Below are 14,942 nucleotides of genomic sequence, written 5' to 3'. Positions count from 1 at the left end.
TGCCAGGACAGGGAGCCCAAACAGTGCCTCTCCATGTCTCTTCTCCCTTGGGTGCCACTGGTGGGAACACACCCCTTCCCAAGGGCAGTGGTGAGGAGCCAGGGTCTTCCTGTAGGTGTCCTCCCACAGCCCACCTTTAGGTTTGTATGGCAGGCACTGCCAGCTGAGATGGCCTCTAGGGGGTTTTCAGTTGCTACAGCTCTCCATGTCCCAGTTGACATCTCCACCCCAGCACACATGTGTTGACAAAGGCACCACTTGTTCCAGCAGCCAGAAGACCCCCTTAGGGCTCTCTCCCCACCACCTTTTCCCCTACAATAGGCTGACCCCAACAGCTCACTGCTATCAATGCTGAACCAGCCCTTGGCTCACAGGCCCTCCCTCAGAGGCAGATGCCCCACTGGACCCCAGCCCTGCTGCCCCCTCTGCCACAGTCTGAGCAAGGATGGCAACCCATGCCTTTAGCACCTTGAGACAACTCCAAATATGCAAAGATGGATTTCCAAGGCCATCAAGCTCTATTTCCACCCTACTCTGAGTCTTCAGCAAGACTGATGAGCCTCATGCTGGTCCACAGGAGTCACCCTCACCTGAAGCAGGCCAGGTCAGTTCAGAGGGTACTTCTTCTTCCCACTAATATTTGAGAAAGGAGCCCAACTTCATTGTTAACTCTGGTTCTTTGATTTGCTTACACAGCAATGAATTTAAACCTGCACTATTTTACTTACCTCAAGCAGAGTCTTAGAAATGCAAGCAAATTGCACTAAGGCACAAAAAGAGGCAAGCAGAAGTAAACAGCTCAGTGTTGTTTAACATTCATGAAGTTAAATAAAAAGGCAGTGGACTTACTATGCGGGGGATACTAATGCAGTAGCTGCGGAGACTGAATTCCCCCAGAGCCTTTACAATGTAATGCCTGTTGCAGCCAAACAAGCTTCCCACAGCCACCCCAAGTATGCCCTCTGTGATTAAAATGCTACAACAAGCCTGGCTGTTGGTTTGGCCACTGCCTTTCCACTGAGACCACCAGCAAAAAAGCAAATGGGTGTTCTGGGTTTTGGTACATTGCTATGAACAGCACAGGCAAAACAGAGGAAGAAAAAAAAACCCAGACTGCAGCCTATCCTTGAAAGTTATGCAAGAAGAGAGGTACATGATGAGCTTTTCCCACAGCAAAGTTTCCAGCTACGATTGCAAAACCTCAGCAATCACTCAGAGACTCCTTCATGAGGTCTCCTAGGGTCACTATTCACTTCAAAAATCAGCAGAAAGGTGGCACAGCAAGGATTCTACTGTATTGCTACAACTGGTTGGCAGAGTTGTCTGGGGAAAGCCAGAATGTTGCAGCCATCACTCCCAGAACTGTCTGAATTTATGGACTGGTAAGCCATTAGGATCCATTTTGTTAGATTAAAGAAGATATCCTCTGGTAACTGTAGCCTTGTAAAGGCCATGTGTCTTGTCTAGACTACTCACTTTGTTTCTATCTACAGACAAACACTTTCAGAGGATCTTTCAGTCATATTAACACAGCAACCTATTCCAGAAAATTATCTCTCTTAGGGCACCCCTCTCTTTCCATTGAGTTTGTCAACTTAGATTAAGGGACTACACTTTACATATCTAATGTCACGTGAGACAAGTCCCTCTCCTCATTGAAGATTTGTTATTGAGTTCCTTTTACCATGTAGACCTTTTCCTCAATCTTATCACCTTGTCATTTAATATTACTTTCATACAGATTGCTTCTGTAGGCTCTAATATATCAAGACTAGTTTCTAACAGCCATTTAGCAACCTGAAATGAAATTATTTTAAGAACTCCTGAGATGAATTGCTTTACAGTCTTTATGACATTCATTCAAGGTTCATAATCTTTGTTGCCTCTTGCAATAATTTAAGAGACAAACCACTGCTGGGAACAGTATGTGTCCCTCCAACCCCACCAGCCAACAAAAATTTGCAGAGTTCAAGAGAAATCTCACAGAATGGAAGAGGAAAAAAAACTCACAAAGAGCAATCACTACAGATATTGAGATTTATTGCTGATTTTCCCTTTCTGCAAAGCTGTCAAACTGCTGCAGTTCCAGAAGGGGATTATCTCCAGAAGCCCCTTGGCCTCAGTCCCTGTGCCAGTTCAGACGACGTGACCAGAGACCTGCGTGTGGCAGCTTGCTGCTTACAGAACAGTTGGAGACAAAATCCATCCTTCCGGATCCTGAATTTATGGCAGGATCTGGGCTCTGACATTGCTTGGTATGACCTGCTGTCAGCTTCCAATAAAAAAAAAACTGGGGGCATCCAGTGTGGAATGTTGCTTTTCCTGAGTTTAGTTCCCTGTGCAAGAAGCTGCTACTGAGAGGTTCTCACACAGAGCCATCAGCATGAGACAGTGCATTTTTTTCCTTTACCACATCAATCTGATATAGTTTGTCTTGTGCTTTGAGGCAAAGGCTCCTTATCATCTTGCCAACTATGCAGCTTCCTTACCAGCACTATTAATAGCATAGCTTTTCTTTCTAAATGAAAAAACAATAGATCTCTTTCCTCATGTTTGGTTGCACTTCTTCATTCCTGCTGCCGCAATTTTTTTCATCATAGTGTCTCTAGGCTGCAAGTCAGCTCTTTCCCAGCTGGCGAAATCTGGTTCCTCTTTATGTGCCTGTCCTTTCAGTGTAAACAAGCAATGCTTCTCCAACTCCACTGATTACAAGGCTGTAAACAAAGTACACCACAAATTTAGCATCAGGCAAGTCCCTCTACTTGATACAACAAAGGTATTGTTTTACCTAAACACATTTCAACCTAGAGACAGTAACCCAGGTGATTTTTTTCACTTGTCTTGCTAAGAAAATGCTGAAACCCAAAATGTCTTATTTAACTGATCGGATCAGAAACAACCTTTCCTATATTTTAGTCCTGATGGTATTCAGTGAAAATGCATAGACAGAAATCTAAATAGAGAAGGTTGCCCCTAGTTACAAGAATAGCTCCACACTAGCAAGAACAGGAAAGGAAGGCAAGGGAGTTTGAACCTCATTAGCTTAATGATTCCCTCTTTCTGTTTGTATTCTGTCCTGAAAACTTGCCACTTGATAATGTCAGGGGAGATGTAAAGCCTAGGTTTTGGGGACTAAGGAAATTTGGGAAAAATACTTTTGCTCTGGTGTGATCCCACTGATACAGTGAGGCCAGCAGAAATGCTCGTGTTTGCCTCTCTCTGTGCAGAACATGGTGAAAGAACCTGCACCATCCAAAATGGCACACGTGCCCAAGCGCTTCCTGTGCTGCTCACAGCGTAGTGGAGGCAATAACACCTCCCTCCAAGACTCAGGCTAGAAGCAGGATGAATGGTTTTACAAAAACCTTCACTGAAATATGCTATCAACCCATTCAATCCATTCAATAGTTAATCCCCAAATATCCTCTCTTTGCTATCTATCATAGATGACAAGAATATGGTAGGATGCCGACTCTTCTCCCCTTTTATAACAGTGCAAAGCTAAGTGTACTGACCTTTCATCTTGGCCTCATGGCTTAATTAGCTTATGAAACAGAAAAGCTCCTTAATGAACTTTATAAACAAAACAAACTCCTGTTAAGTTCATTTGTAAGAGGGCTTTTTTTTTCCTTGGGAAGATAAAAAAAGGCATGTAAGGCTGAAGGCTCTTTGGTCTAATAGTATTACGTTCACTTAAATCATAGCTTTAGTGAGCTGTTTTAAAAACCACATAATTGCCCTTGTTCCTGAGAGGGAAAAAATATTGTATAACAACAGCACAGTATCTTACAATTACACAGTAAACAGCCCTGGAAAGTAGGTGCTACAGACAGTCTGTAGACAGTCCACTGGGGAGACAGACTACCTTGGTGTGGAATTACCAACAAGGAGCAAAGGGCTGAGAGGGCTGGAAGTTTTTCGAAAAGATCTAAACCACTTGAGTCTGGTTGCCTGTGATCACTAACAACCTTCGAGTGCTTTTCTTTGGAGAGGATTAACCCCACTGTCTTGCCTGGATTTCATCTCCAGTTATAAACATACACTCTGCATTAATTTCTTTGGAAACTAAGGTTGGATAATGTATTCTTTATCCTAAAGAAAAAAAAAACAACAAAACACTTCATGTAGAAGACCTAAAATCAACAGAGACTTAGAAATTTTTTTTTCCCATTTCTACAGAGTAATTTTCCAAATTTTTAACAGAGACTTTAAAAAACAAACCTAACTTTGACATACCATCCCAAAAATTAGACTGGCAATTCTGTACAAAAGATAGTAAACTGCACAGCCCCATTCTGTAAAAAGATGCCTGCATCTAAACTGTTCTTTAATTAATCACACATTCTACATAAGAGAAGAAGAAGTCAGATTACTAGGCCACTGGAAACCATCTTCAAGATAAAGCAGAGCAAAAACCACGGCTAAATGCCAACCCTTGATTTACCTTCAGTTTACCATCTGGCAAATCCTTCAGCTTCTGCTTATAGTGGGGTGACAGCTAACTGCATTTGCCTGTCATTCAAAAATTAACGTATGATATTGTCCATGACAACACTGAAGCAACACTAAAATCCTCAGTGATTAATGATCTCATGAGTGTTTTGCAGCTGCTATGATCTAAAAAACTATTCCCAAAGTTTTGCTGATAAGCCAAGACATTGCCGATGCACAAGCAATATGAGAATTCAAATTAAAAAAATAAACAAAAGAAATGATTTTCTTTTTGAATTATGACAATCAAAGTGTAACAGTGGCCCAAGGGCTAAAGCAAAGTTTCTCTTAAACATACAGAAGTGTCCATCATTTATATAACTTGAAGTGCATACAGGGCATGTGGTATGTGTGCAACTACATGGGTCCACGTGCTCACATTAACAAAGGTACACATTATTTTTTAGTACACGTGTCAGCGAATACATATATTTAATCCGAGCCTACCTCTAGCACGCACGTGATAGACCTGCACAAACACATGTAAAACACGGTGAAGAGCAGCAAGGTAATGGCCTAGACTAGGAGTGTTGTAGGTGCATTGATATTAGTTTAGTCTCTTACACACAGGTCACGTGTATTCCTAGCACTAAAAAAAATACACAACTTATTTCAGCACTCGAGATTACATGTGCCTAAAATACACATAGGAATGCATATTCACACACAGGTAAACGGGGCTGGTTTGCACTGAGATTCTTCTTTCTGTAACAATTTTATCACACCTGAAAAAAGAATATGCTAATTCCACTCAGTGCAGAGCTTAGTCTTTAGGATGGCAATCAAACTGTAAGGTACAAAAAGGAAGACTAAAGCTTTTCAAAAGTAGGCAGATTTTTATTTCCATTAACAAAGCCATCCTCAGAGATACATGCCTAATCCCAAATTGAGATGTTATTTGCATGGCAGAAGCATTTAGGAGCATCAGCCATGGTCTGTGATTCCCTTTTGCTGGGTGCTATACAAACACAGATCAAAAACACTGCCTTTCACCAAAGGAGTTTGCACCACAATCCTTTCTATTAATACCTAAAAAAATTCAGGTTATGTCATTCATAATGTGTGGCCACACATTTCAAAATCCAGATACAGCTTTGGAAAAAGTTTATTATCATTACTTTCTACTGTTTTCATTTTATGCATTCACAGTACACAGTGTGTTAGGGAAACTTGAATGCACCCTTTTGGTTAAAACGATGTCAGCAAACCTTGGCTCCAGTGTTTTATTTCCAATTCTGCCACTAAATTGTAGCATGACTTTGATGGGTCATTTATTTGCTTATTGCATCTATTTGCCTAGCGGTAAAACATGCTGAGTGAATTGTGGCAAGGCTTAACATCCAAAATGTCCATGTTCTCCCACAGAGGCAGAAGAAACACTCTTCTTATATCTGTACTGCATCCATCACTGCACACCTGGTTCTCCTTACATGCAAAATAATACTGGCAGCAATAGAACTTGACATTTAAAAGTATTTCCACACAAAGCACTGTATGGAAATTCATTTTTACTGTTAAGAAAAAAGCTCGTGTAGGCACTTACCAAGAAATTGTTAGTACATTGGCAGTCATGGCAAAGAAGAATGGTGATAAGCTAGCAGTGATAACCTGTTAAATTTAAAAAAAAAAAAAAACACTTTGTGAACTTGTACTATCACAAATGAAAACTGGAATACTTTTGCTGAAATTTAATTTCTGTATATGCAGTCATATTTTTTCCTTTTATTTTTTCTTTTGTTTTCTTAAGCAGTAGATCCAGTACCTAAAATAGACAGTCAATGTACAGGAGAAACCAAATGGGTCTGTGATAAACAGCGAGGCATCGCTGAAGACAGAGTTTACCCTCCTGCCCAGCCTTCTTCCCAATGTAAGTACAGAGACCACATACAGGCACCTCCTTTCCCCCTCAGCCAGTTGGAGACAGGTCAGAAAGAGCAGACAAGGACCCAGCAGACAGGGACACAAGAGCTGCACAGCTAGCTTAGGGCAGGAACCTGATTGTGGGGTATTGCTGAGAAAACGTGGGCAAAACATGCTGCAAAACATCAGGCTGGGAAACCAGTGGAGAAAACAGTATGACAGTCATGCATCACAGTTCAATTCTGACTCCTACAGAACCCAGGACACAGGAGAGGGAGGGCAGGGAACCAGAGCAGGGTTCTATCACACATCCCACCTGGCCTGGCATAGAACCCTGCTGGCTTTTACTTGCCAACAACAGACTGGGGAGAGCAGTCAGATCCCATGTTTGGAAAGCCTTGCATTTTTGAGGAGAATGAGAGCTTAAAATGTGTTTATGGATGTACTAAAAAAATAAAAAAAGAAAAATTATCAGGGTATAGGGTAAAGGAAAAACCCACAACTTCAGTAGGTTTATATCACAAATCTCTCATTACCACAAGGTGTCCTGGGCAGAGAAGCTGAAGAGAAATGATTTTATACTTTCCTAGTACTGATCCCAGAAACAGCTAGATCTTGACATACAGATCCCTGCCTCAGCAGCTACAGAGCTACCACATCTGCAGCCTGTGTGCAGTTTTGGACATTTTGTTGCCAGATGGATAATGTAAAATGGAAAGAGTTCAAAGAACAGTGACAGAGTCATTAGATGGGGGGATTGATTTTCAGTCAACAGTTAGGATAAGCAATGCCTGTGGGAAAGGAAGACTTGGTAGTGGTTTACAAATACTTGGAAAACACAAGCACTGAGGAATGAAAGGAACTATTTAGAATAATACAAAATTGCCCAAGGAAAAAGATGAAATTAAGAAACAAAACATTTAAACAATTATCAGCTAAGATTTCCTAATCGTTGTTTGCCTAGTTGACTCCCAGGGGAGACAGCAGAAACTTCATTCCGTAATCTATTACTTATTAAAACACTACTATGTGTGCATTAGGGAAGCAAATACCATTTCATAGTGGATTCTGTGCACCAGAGCTTGGACTAACAGTGTATCAGTCAATACCCACTACATTTGTTACGGCCACATTTTAAAAGTTGGGTTCTGAATCTGCCTGGAATATAATCAGTGCAGGATCACAAGCAGCAGCGGCAGATGAAGAAGAGGTGGTTGTATGTCACTTCTCCAGCCCCACTCTAAGAGTTAGCTGGAGAGGGGACAATAATCTAAAGCTAGCAGTAAGACCATGCAACGGTAGTATGCACCACACAGGAGCGACGGTGCCCAATGGGGACTACACAATGAATACCTCCTCTGGCCTATTTGGGGATGTTTCCTACTTTAGGAAGAGTCAGGCATACAGATGGCTTTTCTCCTTCCTTGACATTACCATAAATCACACTCTGATTCTTCTCCATTTGCCTATAGACCAGGCACCTGACAGAGGAAATGAAGCAGGAGATGGACTTGATCCAGGCAGGATACCACAAGACTGCAGACCCACTCCATTCCTGCACAAATGCAAAATTGCTGGTATCAATACAATCACAGACATACCTCCTGATACTAATTTCATCTGACTTAAGTATTTTCCCACTGCCAACTGCAGCAGTGTATAACACAGGCAATGATGTAAAGCTTAAAACCAACGGAAAAAGTGAGCTCCTATTCCAAGGGAAAATCAGAGATGTGTATCAGCTCTACTCCTACACTCTTTTATGTATACATACAAGCAAACATACAACCGAATATATGTACCAAAAAGAGACCGACAAAGAACAAGTCATAAACGTAGAATTATTCTTCAAAACTCAAGCAGATCATATTGCAACTGTGCACATGCATAGTCATTTGCAGCCAGAGAGAGCTGACACCTACTCGAAACAGTGGAATTTAACCATTCAGGAGCTGAATCTTTCATGCACTTTACCTAAATACAGCTCCGAGGCTAGATATCCATCAGTTCAAATGCAGCGCTCTAAAATACATTCACATCTTGTTATAGCAGGCTGGATTCTCTCCTTACACACATTGCAGCAGATGCATTGACCTACAAGGAACTATTTCTCATTTACATCAGTGTGAATGCTTGTAGAATTAACTGTACTGAGTTTATTTTAGGTTAACGTTAATTCATTACATAAAAATACACAATACTAATTACCGAGCACGTCAACAGAAATGAACAAAGTATGGCAGCTGTGGTATCTACAGAGCATTCTTTTCTTTAAGCTCTTCTCCCAAAAGAAACTGAAGAGCTGTACTTGAGAAGTGGCACAACTTAAAGTTGTGTCACCCACTCCCTTGTAGTGCCTTGTTTATTAGAAACTTGAGAATCGAGGCCAACAGCAGAGAAACAGGCATTTAAGAACCCTCCCAACACAGGCCTTATCAGAAACAATACACCATTCTACTGCGATCATCCCAAACCTCTGCAAAAATGAAGGTTGTAGCCTCTTGGACTATTATAGCTGAACACGGCTCTATTTTTTAAAAATTATGTAAGAGTGTCTCAGTGCCAAAGACAGACAAAATGTGGGTTGGAAGTAAGCGTGTGTAAGGAGAAAAAAAAAACAAACCACAAAACAAACCAAAAGGAAAACACATTGCTAAAATGTCCACCTTTGATTGTTTACCTTGAAAGAGGAATATATTTAAAAATGAAAAACAAGTCTTCAGAGAAGCTAACTATATAATTTGTTCCAGGGGAAAAATCTAGGGACATAGTACAGAAGGTAATTTTCCTTTAAGTACATTTCAGCATCTTTTGAAGTGTTTTAAGTGCACATTTAGTTTGAAAAAAACCTCACCTACATTGATGTTCTGAATGGCCTTTAAAAAAACTCCAAATCACAACAAGCTAAGTGCAGTAATCTCTCTTTCTTCACTTTAAAGGTCACAGTTGTCCTCCTAGGCATTTAGATGCCTTAGGAAAAGGAATGAGCTTGCAAGACAAAAGAAAGCAAGTTAAAGGGCAAACTAAAGTTAACGATTTCCAAATATATTTTGATGCTGAATCTTTAAAATTAAGAGATGGAAAGGAAAATTTTATTCAGCTATAATACAACCATTTTGAACGAAGGTCCTGAAGATTTTGACATACAGTCACTATTCTATCAAGTTATACAGACTGGCTGGTTGAACATCAACTATTTTAGAAACAGGAGCAGCTCCATAGACTCCGTTTATTTATTTGCTTAAAGGAACTGTGAGCAGGCAGTAGTGCAAAAGCTACTTTAAAAACATCCATATCCTGAAAGTTTCTCCCAAAATTCTGACACAGCTTTCCATGATTAGGAAAAAAATCCAAGTGGACCATCACTTAACAAAACATTTCCATGTGAGCTGAATTTTATCCTAAGAAATCATTTCAAACCCTTCCTTGCACCAAAAAAAAAAAAAAAAGGTTAAAAAGGTTAAAATATTATTTCCTAAAATAAATCTAAGTTTAGTGTGTCATTCCATTGTATTTTGGAAAAAAGACCCATTTAAAGGAACACTTTATTAACACCTATTTTTCTTGATTTCAACTATTTCTGTAGTTTCACTGTGTTATTTACAAGTAATTTTAAAAATTATTAAAAATCTTGGTATTTCAAACTGTGTTTGTTATCTCAATCAAACCAGTTCTAGTTCTTTACATGGTGTATCAGCATATCCTTGTGATGGATACTTACCTAGGAAGAGGTCTGTGCATAAGAGGAGAGTGGGCTGATCTCCTCCACACAAAAGACTGGGCCTGAATAGTCAGGTAATAATACAGGGACTGAACAAGAACCAGGAGAAAAAAACAGAGGGCAACTCAGCCAGTTAAGAGGTATCAAACTTCTTCATTGGAGGACATTCCAAAATTCAGGTCCCCATCCCCACAGAAAAGGGTGAAAACTTCAAGGATCAACATCATTCTGGGAACCAAAGACAGGCCTGGATGCCATAAAACATCCCGTACACTGTTTACATTGTCATTTACATTTAACAAGCTGTTCTCAAGAACAAAACAGTGCCCAACTTCAGGATCCAAAGAGAAGAAGGGAGTTAATTCCAGAGCTCCAGTTTGCCACTTATCAGGCTGAATTACTGGCTACTAGAAAAACAACAGCATCATTGAAGATCTGGGTAACAGACTAAGATCCATAAAGCACGAATATCCTAATGTGTGGAAGAACTTGTTGTAGAGTAGGGACAAATCCAGCATTCAAAATCACCTTTGCACAGGAAAAAAGTAGGTATAGGAAAGAATATGCTCTCATGCATCTGGTTTTTGTAAATCTGCTTTAGTGACTCGGGAGTGGAGGCACGCACTATTACTACTATCTTTAAAGAGTTCCCAAGAAACTTGGATAGACAGACCCCTGCACAACTCATGGCATGAATGATCTCCTTTCTCCTAATCACATCATGATCAGACAAGAAAAAGGATTCAGAAGTGACAGTAAAATTTGTTTCATAATTGTTTTTTAAAAAGATTGGGGGAAAATGGAATTTATGTTAGAATTAGAAATTAATTTAGTTTTATAGATTACAAAATAAAAAAATATAGGCTGTTTGGAGAATTTCTTGCTGAAGGATCTTAAGAAAAGGCAAGATCACTACTGAGCCAACATCCCTATTAGATCTTTTTCTTGAACACATAACATCAGAAAACTCTGGTAAGTCTGATGGCATTCTAAGGGTTCCTGGTCCTTGGCAAAGCAGGAACTTGCATCCAGGGAGATACAGGAATGTGGAACTCTGTATTCTTCTCTGTCTTGCCTTCCCCATTGACCAGCTGTGGTTATACCACAGCTACTAGTGTGTCAAATCTTGATCAGTTAAAACCAGCCAGCACTGGGCTAGATAAATGTGTCATTCTTGACGAAATTATCATTGATTCCTTTCATCCCTGACTTTACAATTACTTTAGAAAAAGATTTTCAAGCTGCAGAAGCTGGCTGTAGCTTCTGAATATCTAGCATTTCTGAGCTGTTCAAGAACATATTGTTTATACAGCCAAGAACACAGATGAGGACATTTTCAAATTTTAGATTCTGATTTAATCTTCCTATTTGAAATGGAAAGATATGGGGGGGATTTAGTCCTGACATGACCATGATTTGTTAATATTACAACCATACTTGTACACACCACATAAAAAGTATGTTGCCTCTGATACTTTTAAACTGTTAAAAAGTTAAATGTCATAGTTCTTGCTGTAAGTGAACACAGAATACTTTACAAAAGTTTTCCTTAATTTGTGCACACAGAGCCAATCCTTGTAACCTCACTTCCCCAAACTGCCAAAACCTCTGTCCTTACAAAACCGCGTATTTTTTCCAAAGACAGTGTTTTGAAACAGCTCATCAAGTTCACTCACTGTTCAAAATAAATCATTCTATTTACCATCAGATCGTCTTCTCAAAACATCAGGAAAAAGCTTCTGATGTACATAACCTTTGTTTTCATTCTACTGTTGGAATTAAAGCAATATCAAGCTTTTTATAGACATAATATTCGTTTTGTCCCTCTTCTGCGTGGTTTAACCAGCTGCTAAGATAATCATCAAAAATCACCAGGGAAATGGATCACTGTTAGTGACACTGAAAACAGCTACACCAAGATAATCCAGTACTACCAAAAAGGTAAAAATTACAGCAGGTAAACATCAGTAAAAACACATAATCTTTTGTTTCTTGAAGGAGAGCCACTGAAATAATTTCCCAGATTTCAGAGTTACATCTCTTTTGTACATATGCTTACTTCAGAGTAAACATATGTACATATGTGCACACAAAATGTTATGTCAGATATGGAAGTATAGCAAAAACAAACCAAAAATCTTCAGAATAGAAAAAAAGGAATAGCTAATATTTTAATGCCATCTTCCGTATTCATTAATTCACATGAATTTTCTAAGCTATTAATATCATTCCTCTGTTTGCACACATTTTTCATCTCAGCTTGTCTACAAGCCATCTCTCTCTAGCTCTCCTTGGCTTTGCTATATCCAAATTTAAGGCAACCAAACATCGCCAGATGGGTAAATTCTCTGCACCCTAGCAGGAATACTTTCATTCACAGACATTCAGTAGCTACAGAAACAGATGAACAGATGAAGGCATTGAACTGGGACAGCCAAATACATGGAAAAAACACTGAGGGACTGAGATCTCCCTTGTCCAAACCCTGACTGAAGTGGTCCAGCATGTACTCACAAATCTTTTTGAAATAAACCAGACTTGAGGTGAGATCTTCATAGAGCAGGTGGTGATTGTGAGGTTTCAAACTGCAGAAAGTCAGCAGTGAACAAGGAAAGGCACCAATAAGACCACCGGTAAGCTCACTGATTGTGGAAGGCTGGTACCATCACTGGAAACCTGCCATTAGTTGGCAGCAAAAATCCCTCCTAAAGATGACAGACATGGTACACATCCTCCCTCATAAGAAAGACAGGATGGGACTAGAACTAATGTCAAGTACAGCAGGATTGCTTGTAAATAGCATAGGGGAAAAAAATACAAACAAACTGTGTAGAAAAAAAGTAATATTTTTTCCCCATGATCATCAATCAAAATAAAGCACCATTAACAGCTACAGATGCTGTGAACAGATCTCCTCCATCCTGAGCAGAATTAAGTATCTGAATGAATGCTGCATGCAGAACCAGACCAAAATCAAAGTAGCATTAGCTGTTCAATTTCAGGTCAGCTTTGGGGATGACCTACCCAGAAATAAAAACCTCCCTGGAAGCTTTCAAGTATATTGCCTATTGCAATGACAAGGCTTTCTGTGCAATCATTTCTAGAAGCTCAAAGGCTTTTTGCAAACAATCTCTGGTTAAAAAAGAGATACAGCAAATGCAGGTAAAATTCCTCTGACCAACTCTCCTGTAAAGCCTCTTCCCTCTAGCTATTGATTTAGTTGTATTAATCAATACAATGAACCAAATTGTGAGAGTTTTCAACTTTGCTCTGGGGTCTGCTGTTACCAGTTGAAAAGCAAGACAATATATGCCACTTAACCTACAGGCTTCAGGTGATAACACAGCCCAGAAGGAGCACTACTAAGTAATGCACTGACAAGGATGGATCTTAAGCAGATATACGCCTTTTTCCAAGGAAAGGTAATGAAGTTTTAACCTTGAACCACCAAAATAATGGCTCTTCCCAAAGGAAACAGCAATGCCATGATTCTACCTGAAAAGCTGAGCAGCCCAAACAAGGGAAAGAAACAATCCAAAGTAATATACATTGAAGGAGGGGGGGAAGCAAACCAGGCTTCCTTCTCAATTCTCCCTATTAGTTTAAAGCTAACTTAAGCATGTCTACTGCGTACTCTCACAGCCTGACCAAAGTGCAGACATGCCCTAAGGGTTTTCATTCTCTGACAGACTTAACTGGAGACCGTCAGTCTATGAAATCAGGGGACACTGCAATGAGTTTGTGCATTACAGCACACTTAGGTGCACATCACTTATAGGCGGACTCTGCTCAGCTCTCCTGAAGGAAGAAAACCCTTTAACCCTTCTGACACACAGGCTGTTTCCTAAAGGATAATCTGGTGCTGCTGGCACCATGGCAACAGTGGCACCATGACAACGGTGACAGAGTCAGTAACTTCATGATCCACAGAGCTTTGATCCAGCCACACAGAAGTTTTTTCAGCTGCTGTAAATTTCTTTTAGAATCTTTATTTCTTATTTGCCTAAATGCCTGCACTCATTTCCATCTTCCCTAAAGTCTCTTTTATCTAAAATGAGTTTTTGGTCACTCTCTTCTGCCCTTTCCTTATATTTTCTTCTTCTTTTTTTTTTTTTGAGCATTATTACAACAATAATGGTAAATTCCAGGGGTTAAGATCACAATCAATTCCATGTATTATGACTCAAAAGTAGCCAACGTTTAAACATGCCTTAGCAGTCAAATGCCTCATGATAATGACAAAACTTAATTCTTGGGTAAATGAATCTATCTGGTTTTCATAAAAATTAACTTCTGACAAAGCTTAAAATCCCCTACATATTTTAAAGTGGGGTTTTTTTCACTTTGCCAATACCTAAAACAATAATCTCTGTATTGCAAAGGAGTATTTCTATATATCAGCTTTTCAACTGCTATATATAAAGTAGATTTCTTAATTATCCCTAGTATGCATTTAGAGGGTAGATAATCCTCTGCATTTCTATGGCTAGATACCCATATGTAGATGGAGTATTCAAAGAATTTCGTATCCATCCTCTACTTTCTATCTCATTTATGAAGATTTGGTTTTGGTGCTGTTTTCTGTAAGTTCTTTTCATTTCCAGGATTTGATGACCAACACAACCATGATGTTGATTCTGCAAGTCCAAGATTCTGCAAGTCCAAGATTGGAGCAACAGGTGGTTGTATCAGCTTCCTTAAAGTCATCCAGCATTCTGTCTTACCAGATTAGTACATGAACTGTGTATGACTGACGTACAATACTTTCAGATTAATATTCTATAGTAACTAGTTTTTAGCCCCAAGCATCCTGTGAATACCAAAAGAACTGCTGAACTACTGTGTAACTTCATAATTTTTTAATCCCTCA

General features: G+C 39.6%; 1 protein-coding gene across 4 annotated transcripts in view; it reads right to left on the bottom strand.

Moving 5' to 3' along the window:
* Positions 1 to 2,023: 2,023 nt before the first annotated feature.
* The window catches only part of TMEM241 (transmembrane protein 241), a 56,616-nt gene continuing 43,697 nt past the window's right edge, over positions 2,024 to 14,942 (bottom strand). For 2 of the 4 annotated variants that reach the window (XM_017833566.1, XM_017833579.1), the window contains exons 14-16: positions 10,073 to 10,161; positions 6,035 to 6,099; positions 2,024 to 2,714 (exon numbers count right to left, since the gene is read on the bottom strand). In XM_017833566.1, coding sequence (XP_017689055.1) covers positions 6,060 to 6,099; positions 10,073 to 10,161 — 129 coding nt within the window. In that variant the 3' untranslated portion in view covers positions 2,024 to 2,714; positions 6,035 to 6,059. Of the gene's footprint in view, positions 2,715 to 6,034; positions 6,100 to 9,268; positions 9,340 to 10,072; positions 10,162 to 14,942 lie in introns of those variants that run through there. The other 2 variants (XM_017833572.1, XM_017833586.1) reach the window with 2 other exon arrangements.

The sequence above is a fragment of the Lepidothrix coronata genome, unplaced genomic scaffold (assembly GCF_001604755.1).
Source record: "Lepidothrix coronata isolate B3197 unplaced genomic scaffold, Lepidothrix_coronata-1.0 Scaffold6, whole genome shotgun sequence".
NCBI classification, from domain to species: domain Eukaryota; kingdom Metazoa; phylum Chordata; class Aves; order Passeriformes; family Pipridae; genus Lepidothrix; species Lepidothrix coronata.
The sequence above is the reverse complement of the archived record's forward strand: the minus strand, read 5'-3'. Positions and strand labels throughout refer to the sequence as shown.